Below are 15,333 nucleotides of genomic sequence, written 5' to 3' on the forward strand. Positions count from 1 at the left end.
GTTTACAGCGGAATCAGTGTATGACTTAACTTGGTTTCATTTACAGACACCATATATGTTATTGCTTTTGAATATTATCATCTACTTGGTAAACAAATAAAAATAAACTTATGTTAAAAAAAACCCCTTATTTCCTTGAAATGTTTAGGACCAGCAAAACAATCATATATAAAAGCACTATATTTTTAAGAAAAAATAATAAATGAACAGTTTAAATTACATTTTTTTAGCAATGATTTTAAGGTTTCTCAGAAAATACCAGACAGTAAAGGGCAGGTCTTAAAGTCTTATAGCAGATTTCTGGTTTCCAAATTTCTGGGATATAGTACTTAACCCAGTATTTGAGATTTTTATAAATGTTATGAGAAACATTGTGGAGAGTTACTTATTAAAAAAAAAAAAGCAAGGGATGGGGATAAGCTATTTCAAAATAAGAAATCAGCCCAAGATAAAAAGAATGGCGAACAATTTAAACATTTTTTCCCTTTCCGTTAATAGAGGTACATAGTCTGCTTTGGAAACTGTCTAGAAATGGATTATTTTTCATTTTAATGGGCTGATCCTCATATCTGTGTCAGATAAAATCATATCACTTATTACTTGTTACCATGGATACCATGAAGATACTGCCGTCCACTAAATAGCATTAGAGGAAGACAACATAATTTTCTGGGACGAGTCCTATTTTGCCTTCATAAGTTGCCTTCAACCATCCTGGTTCCACTGATGGGTACACTGGCAAAGATAAAAATACATTAATAAATATCACTCAGTCAACATTAGCTTCAAATAATTACACACACAAATGGGTAAAAATCCACATCAGATTGTATGCATATACTCAAGCTGTCAAAACAATGTCATGGGACCTGTAAAGCTGGAAATGCCTCTTGCATTCACATAACCAATCACACCGGTCGGGAAGATCCCCTGGAGAAGGGAATGCCTACCCTCTCCAGTATTTCTGCCTGGAGAATCCCATGGGTGGAGGAGCCTGGTGGGTTACACACTCGAAGGGGTTGAAAAGAGACGGACACGCTGAGGAACTAACACTTTCACTCTCTCTCTCTCTGACACAGGAGAGGAAATCTGTTCCAGAGGAATTTGATGTGTTTACTTGTACAGCTACAAAAGGCAGGGCCTGGGCTGGATCCCGAGTCTCCTGTTCTACTTTAGACTGCTCCTTCGTCCTTCCATGACTGTAACCTTAGCGCAGGGAATGGGGGGACTTACCGTTGGAGAATAGCGCCCCCTGTGGGAAGGAAAGCTCATGGCTGTGCTCTGCTTTACAGGAGTACATAGCTTTGGCTTGGCTGAAAGAGCAAGAGGCAATCTGTGAAAACCACAACACTCAAGGATATTTGCACTGGACACTACTCTTAAAAAATGATTCTAGTTTTCAGTTACAATTGAAGCATAATACACACAGTGTGCACACAGAAGCGTGCATAAGTGCATTTCACAAAGTGCACACACGCATGTAACCAGAGCACACCGATAGCACAAACGAAGCCTTTCTCATGTTTCCAGGCAACGCTCCCAAGAGTAACCACCTGCCTTAGAAGAAATGAAATAATCTAGTTTTAAAGAATGCCAGGATTTGTTAGTATTCTGCTAAAGAGGCTATTTTTCAGCTCCACAGGGGTTCACAGGTACGTTAAAGCATTATGTATTTACTTGTGACTTTAATTTCAGAGTATCAGATGTGAGCTCCACATATTAAAAGGCCTACAGGGTATGGAAAATTAAGTGGGCATGCTATAAGAAAAACAATAGGATAAGCTGATGATAAAGGGGAACCAACAACAGCCTCACTGTCAGGGAGACATGAAGACGTGTCTTTGTAAACCACAGTATACGCAGCTCTTTAAAAGGGAAGCCAGTACTCATCTCCGACATCTGTTCCCATATGAGAGTTCAGTCTTTGTGTAGGCAGATACTCTGGCTTTTTTTAACAGGAGCCAGAATTTCCGAGTTTTGTATGAGACCTCCTTAAAACAATCTGAGCTAACACTGAAAAGCCATCCTCTGAGGCTGCTAACCAAGTCATCTAATCAGCGAAGTTGCTTTTACTCTGCAGCATCTGATGACCTGACTACACTCCTCCTCGCCATCTCTACTTCAACCAGAATCCGAGCCAATATCATCTCTACCACAGCACACTGAACCGCCCCCTACCTTCCTAAATCCTCCGCATTTCTTTCCTCTCCAGTCCCCTTGCCATCCCTTCTACACAGAGCAACCAGAGGGCGGTTTGAAAGGTTTTGATGATCACGTGATCTCCCTGAAACCAACCCGTCAACTGGTCCCAGCTCCGGCCTCCACGCTGTGCCCAACCAGGCGCCTGCTGGGCTCTCCTGCTGCTCCTGAACCTGCCTCTATGCACCTGCTGCGCTTGAGTCACACTGGCCCGCCTTCTCCTCTTCAAACACGCCAAGCCCATTCCCTCCTGAGGGCCAGCTGAGATTCTTCCTCATCTTCACTCAGCTCTAGCCTTCTAGTTTACCTTAAATCTCCTGAGTTTCACTGAAGGCCAGGTCTTCCCTGCAACACACTCTAAACAGCTCCCAGGTAACTTTCACATTCCCCGGTTTTAAGTCTGAATGGTACTCTGTTGTCGTTCTTGAATGTAACCTCTATGAACAATGCCTGATGCTAACTAGTAACTCAGTAAATATTTGCTGAATGAATGAGTTAAAAAAAAAAAAAAGGTGGGGGGGGCGGGGAGATGTTGCGGTCTCCAACCTCTTCAGCACCAGGGCCTGGCTTCATGGAAGACAGTTTTTCCACAGACTGGGGGTGGGGGGTGAGGAACAGTTTCAGGATGATTCAAGCACATTACATTTCCGCCACCGGTCTGTTAGAAGATGGAGCTCAGGTGATGATGAGAGCAATGGAGAGCAGACACAGGCATAGACGGGGCTTCTCTCGGTTGCCCACCGCTCACCTCCTGCTGTGCAGCCCTTCCTGACGGGTTGCCACCCGGTACCAGTCTGTGGCCTGGAGGCTGGGGACTCCTGATCTGGACTCTTTTTTTTACATGATGAGTCCTTTCAAAGATTCAAGGTACCCTGTCCTCCCTGCCTGAGGTCCCAACACTTGATCTGCAAAGAGGCATCAGCAGTATTTGCATTCGCATGCTCTCAAAGCAACAGTGTAACATGATGATTACATTTCTCTGTTGGAACAAAACTCTGGATCTTATCTCCATACTTCCAGAATGAGGCTCAGTCACCTGAACCAGGGTTTCCAAGTGGCTACTGAAGATCAGAAAGGTTAGAGAGGAGAACTATGGCCCTGCCCCCAGAGTCTTTTTCACATGAGGTGGGTCTCAGGCTGTACTTTCAGGAACTTGGCTAGGAGAGTCTGCAGCAAGCAGATTTAAGGACCACCAGCCCACACAATCCCACTTCCAGTTAAACGTGGTTTAAAAGAAGAGCTGATGAAGTGGACACAGCCCAAGAAGGACAGAGTTTCACACTAAAGAGGAGCCATGCGCATGTGTGCTGCACATGGGTGTGTTGGCTGGCAAAGTCTAGGGGCAAGGAGAGGGTGCCGCCAAGTCACAAAGACTTCCGATAATGAGACTCTGAGGACCTGATGTAGAAAGAACATTAGTTTTTCATAGAAATCTTCCGGTCAAGTATACTCATTTGATCTGATATAATCTGGTGTATCTTGATCTGATATTCATAAAAAGAAAAATACTCTTTACTATCATTTATATATGGAATCTTAGGAAAAAAAACAACAAATGAATATAACAAAACAGAAACAGACTCACAGGTACAGAGAACAAATAGCTGTTATCAGTGGGAAGAGGAAACGGGAGAGGGGTCAAACAGGGGTGGGGACTAACGGATAAAAATTACTTTGTATAAAATAAATAAGCAACAAGGATACACTGTACAGCACAGGGGCAAATAGCCATTATTTCATAATCACTTTAAATGGAGTATAATGTACAAAACTATTATATCATTATGCTATAAACCTGAAACTTATAGAATATTCAGTTTTAAAAATGCATTTTCCAGGGACCACTCTCAGACTTCTTACACTAGAATCTCAGGTATGGGAGTGGGGGTTGGGAACTGTTATTTAAAAAATATAACCTTAGGTGATTGTTCTTTTTTCTGAGCTTCATTGAGATATGATTGACAAATAAAAACTGGATATATTTATTAAAAAATAATTGTATCTGATATCTGATACAATTGAAAGTTGCAGAGCCATTTCTCTAAAAATATGTAAAGACTTTTTAAAATGTCAAATTTTCTAGCAGCAATGATTTCCGCCAATAAATACTGTCTTATTACCTTGAATCATTAAAATAAATTAAGAGATACATAAGGAAACAAATTCCAGAGTTATAGAAATGTCTAAGATATAGTAATTCTTGCAATGATATATCTCATACTCATAAGGCAACCTAACTAATTTATAATAATATTTCAGATATGAGTGTGCTTAGAGTATTGTATGAGATTGGATGGTGAGGGAACACACGCAGAACAGTATCACTAAATGAACAGATACTATTAAATGTGTCAAAATACACAGCACAAAGTAATATCTGTTACGACTTTCCAATTGCCTGTGCATGTGACTTAAACAACTATAATTTTCTTCCACTGAGATCTGTAACTACAGGTTACAGCTCAGTTCAGAGCTCTGATGATTTAATGTAGAATTCTGTGACAGTGGAGTTTTCTTTCCAGGTGCTAATGCTTTTTCTTTTACTGTCTTGGTGTATTGAAGAAGATGTGAAAATAACACTGTCACCTACTGAGTCTCTGTTCACAAGATTCTAATATCCTTTGAAAAGGATTTTGAGGATCCTGCTTCCTGTCGCATTGGAGAGTAAGGTGATGATGCTCGCTATCCTGAAAGCCCATTTCTTCCCTTATAGTTTTGAAGATGATCTGTCCACAAGCCCCATTCCTAATACTAAACATTGTCTAATGCCAGTGAGTGAACTCACACAGGTTTGACATGGTCAGTGTGCGAAATTCACAATACTCATCTTAATCATAAGCAAAATAAAAAATTCACATAAAAACTGATACAATGTTTTCTGAAGGGCCACTTAACAATGATACACACAAACACACACACACACACACACACACATATGCCATCTCTCACATATATTTTTTGTATGCTAAGAATTTCACTTCTGAAGAGAGCAGGAATGCACTTCTGAGGGAGTAGAAGATATAGTCAAAAGGGTAGCAAAGAAGTAACATACACAACAGCAAAGCTAAAAACAAACAGATCACAACAATCTAAGTGTTCATCAGTAGAGAATTTAATAAATAAAACATGCCAAATTCAATAAATTAGTAGGTAGTTATTATGAATAAAGATACAGAAGAACACATACATGAGCAGTATTAGGATGTAAGGCAAATATTTTACAGAAAAATTAGTCACTGGCAAGACCTCTAAACTGCCCAAGATAATTTGCCATAAATACTCATAAATAATGCAATAAACACACATTTGCTTCTTGGTCATTGGTTGGAGATTTTTTAAAATTAGTTACACACCCTTTTCTTAGGTTTTTGCCAACAAAAATGAGCTGTTTCTGGCTTGGATGTCTGACTGTTGGATGCCTCAAAGCTAATCTCTCATGGGAGCTTGTAGAGTTAAAGCTGCTATGTCAAAGAAAGAATATTGCAACTCTAATAAAAATGAACTGAACACATGAATAACAAAGTCTTTTAAGGTTAAAATGTATATTTTATCTATTTACCCAGCAACTCTGTTGAGCGTCTACTTTGTTGGGCACCAGTGTAAGAGGAACACCGTGAGCACCACCTTCGTGGGTCCTTTTCTGTGCTCATTATAGAGGAGTGGGTCTCTAAGTGCACTCAAGGGAATCTGGAAGGAGGGGCAGGTGGGACCTGAGAGGCACTGCTCTGACAGCTAATGGAATGTGTATGAAGGTCCATTTACTTTCCACTATGCCAGATATTAGGGCTTCCCTGTGGCTCAGACGGTAAAGAATCTGCCTGCCATGCAGGAGACCCAGGTTTGATCCCCGGGTCGGGAAGATCCCCTGGAGAAGGGAATGGCAACCCCCTCCAGTGTTCTTGCCTGAAGAATTCCATGAACAGAAGACCCTGGAAGGCTACAACCATGGGGTTGTGAGTCAGACATGACTGACTGACACTTTCATGGCAGATATTTAGGAGATCTGCAGAAACATAAAATAATGTGAGTTCTCAAGTTCCAGGCAATGAGCATCATTAAGGGACAGAGCTAACTGCAGCATGGGGGTGCATGGGAACAGCAGAGGAGCAGACTTCTGTGTGGCTTAGCTCAGGGGAAGAGGAGAAACAACTCATGTTGTCTTAGAAATATGACCTTTGGAAGAGGGAAGAAATGGGAAGGTGAGACCCTATTAGGACCTTGGGGGCAGGCACATAAACTTTCTAATTAGGTTTTACAGAAAACAGTGATCCCCATATACTGGGGGTCTTGTGATCATCCAGATGATTTCAGTCATATAATGAGCTTGGATTTTGAAATGAAATCTACATATTTCCTTGGCCTAACCTCTATAATGTAGAAATGAAGGTCAAGAGAAATTAACATTATGGCAGAGTCAGGCTAAAACCTACATCTCCTAATTGCTGACCTAGTGAATACCTGGTGAATCCACTTAAATGTCATCTGTAAAATCCCAAGATAACGTCACTGAGAAAATCATTTCTACTATCAATAACAGTTGACTGTTAATGAGAGTGAATAATCACATCTACACAGTGCTATTGTTATGTTTTAGTTATATGAACTTATTTTTATTTTAAATAAATTCATAAACATTTAAAAATGTTCTCAGTTTAAATTTCTAATACCACAAATATTAATAGATATAATTCACACAAACAAAAGCTCTTTGGAGATCTTCAGTAAGTTTTTTACTTGTGTAAGTTGTTTTGAGACCAAAAGCTTTTGAGAACCACTGTCAACTGATAAGATTAGATGGCTGTGCATCAAAATGCAGTTATCCTTAGGGGATGAAATGAGTGGTGGTTTTCATTCACTTTTTTAGCATTTTAGTATTCTTCATATTCTCTTAAAAACAGAAAAATCAAGCTATTCTTCCTAGCCATGGCTTCCTTTGTCTTCCTTATGAGTGTTCTATCCTGGGTGTCTTACATGCGTCACTGTGCTCTGAACCAGTGACCTACAGCCTTTTATTTATTTATTTTAAATTCTGTATTTATTTATTCAGCTGTGCTAGGACTTAGCTGTGGCAAGTGGGATCTTCAATTTTAGTTGAGGCATCAAGTTGCCTAGCCAGGAATTAAACTGGGCCCCCTACGTTGGGAGCACAATCAAAACCACTGGACCACCAGGGACGTTCCTTTACAGGCTTTTAAATGGACAAATTCACTAGACAAGAAGACTCTGCTGAGGTTTGTTTTGTAATTCTAAAAAAAAATTGTTTTTAGATTATTGTAACTCTTTGGAAGGAATGATGTTAAAGCTGAAACTCCAGTACTCTGGCCACCTCATGCGAAGAGTTGACTCATTGGAAAAGACTCTGATGCTGGGAGGGATCGGGGGCAGGAGGAAAAGGGGACGACAGAGGATGAGATGGCTGGATGCCATCACCGACTCGATGGACGTGAGTTTGAGTGAACTCCGGGAGTTGGAGATGGACAGGGAGGCCTGGCGTGCTGCGATTCATGGGGTCGCAAAGAGTCGGACACGACTGAGTGACTGAACTGAACTGAACAGAAAATTTGATTGCTTATAATGAGTCAAGCTCTCAATTATTAATTAATTCTCTTAATTCTCAAGCATGTAATTCTCAATTAAACCTTCAGAAGATATTGGTATACCTTGCCTAAATTATACTACTTTAAAGTGTATTTCCCCACTGCCCAACTGTAACTGATTGAGACAGAGGTGTAAGCTTTAAGGGTCCTGTTTTCCATAGGCTTTTGTAATGCTGAGACAGAGCCTAGTTCCATTTGCCTCTTGAAAGCATTTTAGGTTAAGAGAAACATTTAGTACTATGGCATTTTTCTCTATTCCAATGGCTCTTAAAGGTTTTGATATATATAAGGATCACTTGGGGAAGTTGTCAAAAATCCATATTCTCTAGGCCTCAGTCTCAGACACTACAGTGTATAGAGTCTAAGCAAATTCAAGAATCTTCATTTTAACAAGTCTGGCACATAAAGTTCCTCTGACAGAGAGAGCAGCCCCTCCCACTCCACTAAACCCAATTTCTGAAAGGTTTCCAGTGAGGTCTTAGAGGTAAAAACCAGTGCCCTCCTCTAATGATCTCCTAGACCTTTTGTTAGCACCCATCAGTGGGTAACCCCACCTTCATCTATGCAGTGTGGCTGCTGTGCAGAAGTCTCTCAAAGGGGCATCAAGCTTTACACTCTCTCCTGGTTCCAGCTGTAGGTTTCTCACTGCCTCTCAGTGCTCCTCAGCCTTCTCAGACAACGGGGCTAAAACTTTCCTTGCCTTTCTGTGTACTCACACAAGATGAACTCAGAAGCTAAATTAGCATTCTTTCTTGCAGTCAGTCTTAAAAACCTAGAATCTTCTTTACCTGTCTCTCATTCCCAATATCAAAGCAATTGTTCGACTCTAGTTCTATCCATAAAATCCTGCTTACAGTTTATCATGCTTTTGTTAATGTCCTAATTAAGGTCTTTTAAGTATCACCTGTTCCACCCTAAATGGTTTTCTTCCCATAAACAACCTCCTAGAGAAGCCACCTCAATTATCTGATTGAGTGCATCACTGATCAGATCAGCTCTTTGCTCAATGACTCCCAGAGCCTGTAGTTAATCCAGAGGTGTTACTTTTCTGTTGCTCAAGACCATCCACTAAAATCTCCCAACTGTGGTATTTCCCATAATGGCTGGTCTCCCTGTGACCCACTACTGGTTCATCCTTCTTTGAGGTACAATTCAAGAGTACCCTAAGTTCCCCAGAAGGAAATCAAAATAGGTATTGTGGGGGGGTCAGTAAGGGAAATATCCTCATTTTCTGTTGTTCAGTTGTATTTAATGGTACAAAAGGGTTTCAAGTGACTGATAAATGTCCAAATACCCAACACATATTAATTAGAGGCTTGAATACCTTAAGTAGTTTCAATGATAACAGTTATAACAATATTAGCTATTATATACTGCAAAGGCAGTATATGGAGAGCTGACTGTGTACTTCAAATACATTGCTTCCCACGCTCATAATCTGTCAAAAAGGGAATCATGACCTTCACTTTACAGATTAAAAAAGTAGATTTCCTAGAGTTCAGACCAAGGTGACAGGGTAAGAGAATGTGGAACTCATCTTCCTCCATGAACACAGCAAAAATACATCTACATGTGGAACAATTCTTACTGAAAACTAACCAGAAACTGGCAGAAGAACTCCTGTACAACCCAGGCTGAAACATACACACGTAATGAAGGGAAGAAAAGCATCTGAATCAGAACTCGTGCTCCTGGGTGGGGACTTGTCCGAGACTTGTCCAGGAAGTGAGCACCTGAGCCACAGCCTGGGGACCCCAGTCCTGAGGTCTTGAGTGGGAGAAAAAACCCTGGCTGGCTGGGGAACTGGGGGAATCCTGACTCCTCTTGAGAGGGCAGGAAGGAGAGAGGTCGAGCCTTGCTGTTGCAGGGTTTCCTGCGATCTCCTTGCTCAAGCCAAGCTAATGCTCCATCGCCACTGACTCCACATTCCAGTGCAGCTCTCGACTTCTCCCATGACTAGGGAAGAGACTCGACTGTGGGGTGCTCAGGTGAGCCAGTGCCCGGCAGAGCCTGGGGGGCAGAGCGCCTACTCCAGCAGTGGATCAGGAGCTACCCAGACCTCTGACAGTGGCCGTTCCACCACGGGTCCTTCCCACCCTAGCCCATGCACACAGCATCCATGTGGACCCTGCTGACCCTGTGAAGTCAGGCCAGTGAGCGGCTGTGAGGAACAAACAGGGCTTGCGCCAGAGGCTGTGGCCGAGCAGAGCCATGGGCGTCTGCACACACAGCGTATTGGGCCTCAGTCTGCAGCTGACATGGGCTGGGAGTCAGCCCGGGCCCCACCTGCATTAACATCTCAGAGGCAAGGGTCCCAATGCAGGGAGAGAGAAAAGCCCTAAAGGGTACAGGGCTTCCCTGGTGGCTCAGATGGTAAAGAGTCTGCCTGCAATGCGGGAGACCTGGGTTTGATCCCTGGATCAGGAAAATCCCCTGGAGAAGGACATGGCAACCCACTCCAGTATTCTTGCCTGGGAAATCCCATGGACAGAGGAGCCTGGTGGGCTACAGTCCCCGGGGTTGCAAACAGTTGGGTGTGACTGACTGACTTCACTTTAAAGGGGACAGAGCCAGGTCAGGCCAGACCATCAGGATTTCTGCTCTACGAAAGTGAGATCAGCTGCAGTCCCTGGCAGGGCAGTGATGGTCACTGAGCAGAAGAGAAGCTTCACTCACACTCTGCAGAGGCTCTGGTTCCTCCAGCACCAGCCACACCCCCGAGCAAGCTAAGAGCGGCCAGCACATCCTGAGAAAAGAGGTGACTCAGGTCCACGTCAAACCCATCTCTTCCAACAAAGGCACTTGACACACACCGTCTGTACAGGGATGCGCCACTTAAGCTTCCCCTTTGAAGGCTTAAAGAGGTAACTATTTTACCTAAATGCATAAGGGCAGACACAGTTAAGTAAAAGGACAGGTGAAAAGCTATGACACCGTCCACAAGTACTGCGGACTAAGACTTAATCTTCAGTGTATCACTGAGTGAGCTCTAAATTTATGCTGACAGCTTATTAGAAGTGGATTTAGAGTATTTGGAGTGTAAAAGTATGTTTTAAATGCATAGGATGAGTGTTGAACATGTGAGTAAACTTATTGTATAACAGCTTCATTAATTTACTGTCATACTAATTTATTTCATGAATACCTTGCTGTCTTCAAGCTCTTAACAGATTATCTCTTTGATGCCAGTACTTAATAGATTGTTTAGAGTTTCCTAATAAAAGGGCTCCATCTAGTGGAGCAATTCAATCATTTTTGCAAGACAGAAGGTAGCAAGGTTAAATCCCTTATATTAAGGCCTGACAGTGGTGATAGTTTCAGGGAAATGTTTGTTCTGAGCTAGTTTTCACCCTGCCTTGATAAAAAGGCAGAAGACAGAGGTAAGGTACATGCAAGTATGCTGGGATTTGCTATATAAATTCAAGGCATTAACCTTAAATTTAAGACACTTTAAGACACCAAAGTGGCTCTCCTCTAAAAACACTAATTTACGAGTGCGCTCGCTAAGGTTTTGAAAACAGAGTTTGAAGTTTATTGTTGTCTCTAGTAAGCAGGACAAGCCTTATATTGTGTAGGTGCTTAAGAACTGCTGGAAAGGTCCACATACTTTTATAAGGTCAATAAAAATGATATGGCTGAATAACATCTAAAAGAACTATATGGTAATACTTTAATCATATTTGACCCCTTTCCTTCACAGCCTCAGTTAATTGGTTGTGGCAAGCTCAAAATTTCCTGAGTACATCCAAAAAAAAAAAAACTAGGTTGGTCCTTCCAATGTTCCCATTTATATTCCTTTTCAAAAAGCATTTACTAAATACTTGCAACATGCACTAGTTGCTGATGGTAAAAAAAAAAAATCCATTAGTTAGGCATATTCAAAATTAAAACCAAAGTCTAATGAAGATGAGAGAATCAATTTGTACTAAGAGGAGAGGAAGCAGGAACCTTAGAAGCAAGCAAATGAATAGTAGTAAGACATAATAATTCATATCCTGTTAACAATGGAGCAGAAGGTAAAATCTGGAAACCCTGAATGAGGCAGAGTACTCAAACCCCAGCGCCACCTGGAGTAATCAGCTCCCCAGCACCACAGGCCACTAAGAATGAGCACAGTCTGGACCTAGAGACTGTCACACTGAGTGAAGTCAGCGAGCCAGAGAAGGGAAAGTATGGTATGGCATCTGTTATACGTGGACTCGAAAAAGAAATTACACAAAGGAACTTACTTACAAATAGACTTAGAGAATGAAACCTATGGTTGCTGGTGGGAGGAGGAGGAGGAAGGGACAGTGAGGGAGTTGGGATGGACATGGATACACTGGTATATTTAAAATGAACAATCAACAAGGACCTACTGTACAGCACAGGGAACTCTGCTCAGTGTTATGTGGCAGCCTGGATGGGAAGGGGTTTGGGGGAGAATGGACACGTGTATATATGGCTGATCCCCTTTGCTGTTCACCAGAAACTATCACAGCATTGTTTGTTAATTGGCTATACCCCAATATCATACAAAATTACAAGTTAAAAAAGTACGCAGTTTTGGTGCCTGTTCATGAAGCTTCTTACAGAAAAAAAAAATACATTAAATTTTACAAGACCAAATATACATTTGAATAATTTCCACAAACTGTCATCAAAAAAGTCTTTGGTGTACAAAGAGTTATTGCCAATTGTCTTTTAGAAAACCTGCTTGTTTAGAACTCTTCCTTTGTGAAGGTTTTAACAAACAAGGTACTGCAGTAACATCCTGAGATGCTAACTGCTATATATATGGTCATGACCATTTATTCCCTTGTCAAGATACAGCAGATGTGAATTTGACCATTTGCAGAAGTGAGGGGCAGAGCAGTCAGAGATGACCTGCCGCGTCCACACAAAACCACGTCACCACTATTTCATGTTTTTTTTACTGGGAAGTTGAGAACTTACCGCCCAGAAGAAACTGGCTTAACTGAACCAACGTTTTCAAACAGTTGGGCCTTTGCTGCCACACTGAAAAATAATTTCAAAATGCAAGTTTCATTAAAATCCATTAGAGAATCACGCAGCTCAAAGCGAAATTCAGAGTTAGCAGTTAACCAAACAAAAAAATGAGTTAAAAATTGTCCCCAAAATATGAACTGAATTTTAACTGTTTTAATACAGAAGTAAGTTTTAGATCTAGTTTCTAGTTCACTGAGTACCAGATGTATACAGTAGATGTACCAGTAGATACAGTAGTACCTGTATCTACTTCCTCTGGGGATTGCACTGTCTGCATTTTCTGCACCTCAGAAAACTGGGGGAGCAGAAGAAAAGGAACCTTTTATCTCCCCACTCCACTTCTGGAAGTCCTGCTATTGACTCCATGGAGCCACAAGGGAAGAGTCACATCCACAAGACAAAACAAGAGCTGCTTTGTATTCTCATAGTTAAGACAAAACAAATTCAAAAACTGTTTCATGTTATTTTTAAAATACTTGAACATACTTCCTATAAAGTGAAAAGAGAGAACTCTGAAAAAATGACCAATAAGTAAATTTGTGGATTCAAATCTTGTTTCAAAGCATGACAAGGGAAAGGCTACTACATGAAAAGTGAGACTATAGTGTAGAATGAAAAGAATTAAAACCAATGCAACCTAGTTAATTAGATAAGTTCCTATATTTACTAGAAGAGAATATATATTTCTTTGAATGACATTTTAATGAACTAAATATTTAAAACCTACCTTATTTCTTGAATTGACAAACCCTTCTCCCAGAACTGAGTCATTTGATAATCTGCAGGATCATTTTACATCTAACGTAGAACAAACACTGTCTACAATTTAAGTTCTATTTTATCAGTAAATCACAAAACAGAAGCTCTTCTCTTTCCCTCACAAAGAATAAAGTTTATATTTTCTCATCTCCTTTTACACATTTGGCTTAAAACTCATTTCCCTTAAGGGATAGAACTGTGCACACCAGGGAATAAACAAACTTACACAAAATCTGGCTAATATTGTGGGAGCTGGATTTCCAACCATGAGATAGAACATATGTGAAACTCACTCTGAAACCAAAGGTTCTTGTAAATGGGATGAATGAATGAATGTAAGATGTTGTTCCTATGGAAGCAGGCTTAGTGAAATGTCTTACCGGACTTTCAGTGAATAATTAAAAGGTCAGCAACACCGCCACATTACAACTGGGCAGGGCATAAGAGGAAGAGCACAGACTCAGCTGGAGAACCCCGGGTTAGAATCCTGGCTCCGCCACTTACTAGCTGAGTGAGTGTGGACTGGCTCCCTGACTTCCCAGGATGAGTTCTCCTCATCTTTAAAACAACGTTCATACTGCCTCCTGCAGGAGGACACTGTGGTCCTTAATAACATGTACAAGGATGCTCAGTAATAGCTCCCGCAGCATCTGGAACAGCTCAGCGAAAGTCAGAAACGTAAGAGGAAAAGGAGGAAGAATGTCCTTCTTTGGATTCTGCTTCCGAATTTACCCCGCTCCCTGCCTTCTCCCATCTGCGCCCTCACTGCTCTTGTCTACACACCCCACCCTCCTGGCCTTTCCACTTCAGGGTCATATCCTGCTCTTAGAAGCACACTCTCTTGCCTTTCCTGCTCCCTGTTCTCCAGGAGTTGTTTGAATCAGTGAGTACTCAGGTTGGGGAGACAAATGGAGAGGAGAGGAGATCACCCCGGCTAGAAAACAGCCGTATTTCTAACGAAGAGGTAGGACTGAGGATACGGGCAGTCCAATAGCGGAGTGGTGGGTGTTTAGTTTCCAGACTCCAAACCACTATATTATACAGAAGCTTTCACGTCCTTAAAAGAAAGCCTACTTCCAAGGAAAGTGCCTGAAGTGTGTACTAACGTTCACACCACTTGCAGAAGAGGACAGGGTCCTATAGAAGTTGGTGGTACCCACTCTACGGATGAGTGTTTCACTGTGGGAACCCTGAAGGTTCTTTTGCACACGTTCAAGCCCTGTGTACCCACGGGAGACACAGAAAACTCCAAACAAACACCCTGACACTTACACGGAGCCGGGGCGCTGGTAGCCGTTGCTGGAGGCGGTGTCCAGCCTTAACCTCCTGCACATTTTTGGAGGCAGATCTGGGTTTGGTGCGGCTTTGGGTGTCTCTTTGGAACCTATGGAAGTTAAGCTTTGAATGGATCCACTGTAGCTCTTGTTTCCTGAAAAGAAAGCCCAAGAAAACAGGCGAGGTGCTGTTAGACAAAATAATAGCAATAACACAGTCCACAGGCGTAACAAAAGGAAGCCGTTGTCTCTGTGTCCAAATGAGAAGGCACAGAATGTTCTCCGAGCCCAGCAGTCCGTCTTTCAGGGGAGGAGATCACAATCGGAAGTAATTGCAAATACATCACCACTCAGAGAGGGAGAGGTCCAGGAAAAATGCCGCAGCACACAGGAGGTTTAAAGCTCCCAGCTCAGGGACAAAGCGGAGAAGCAGCGTCTGTGGCCTTGCTGTTCACGCCTCCCTCCTGAGTCATCAGGCTCCACAAGCCGGGAGGCGACGCAGAGACACATTAGCC

General features: G+C 42.0%; 1 protein-coding gene across 1 annotated transcript in view; it reads right to left on the bottom strand.

The window, feature by feature from the left end:
- Nucleotides 1-6: 6 nt before the first annotated feature.
- Nucleotides 7-15,333, bottom strand: part of ARHGAP42 (Rho GTPase activating protein 42) — a 349,865-nt gene continuing 334,538 nt past the window's right edge. The window contains exons 21-24 of the mRNA XM_010848229.1: nucleotides 14,817-14,978; nucleotides 12,732-12,794; nucleotides 1,234-1,313; nucleotides 7-735 (exon numbers count right to left, since the gene is read on the bottom strand). Coding sequence (XP_010846531.1) covers nucleotides 647-735; nucleotides 1,234-1,313; nucleotides 12,732-12,794; nucleotides 14,817-14,978 — 394 coding nt within the window. The 3' untranslated portion in view covers nucleotides 7-646. The remainder of the gene's footprint in view (nucleotides 736-1,233; nucleotides 1,314-12,731; nucleotides 12,795-14,816; nucleotides 14,979-15,333) is intronic.

Source organism: Bison bison, unplaced genomic scaffold (genome assembly GCF_000754665.1).
Source record: "Bison bison bison isolate TAMUID 2011002044 unplaced genomic scaffold, Bison_UMD1.0 scf7180017864262, whole genome shotgun sequence".
In the NCBI taxonomy this organism is placed as follows: domain Eukaryota; kingdom Metazoa; phylum Chordata; class Mammalia; order Artiodactyla; family Bovidae; genus Bison; species Bison bison.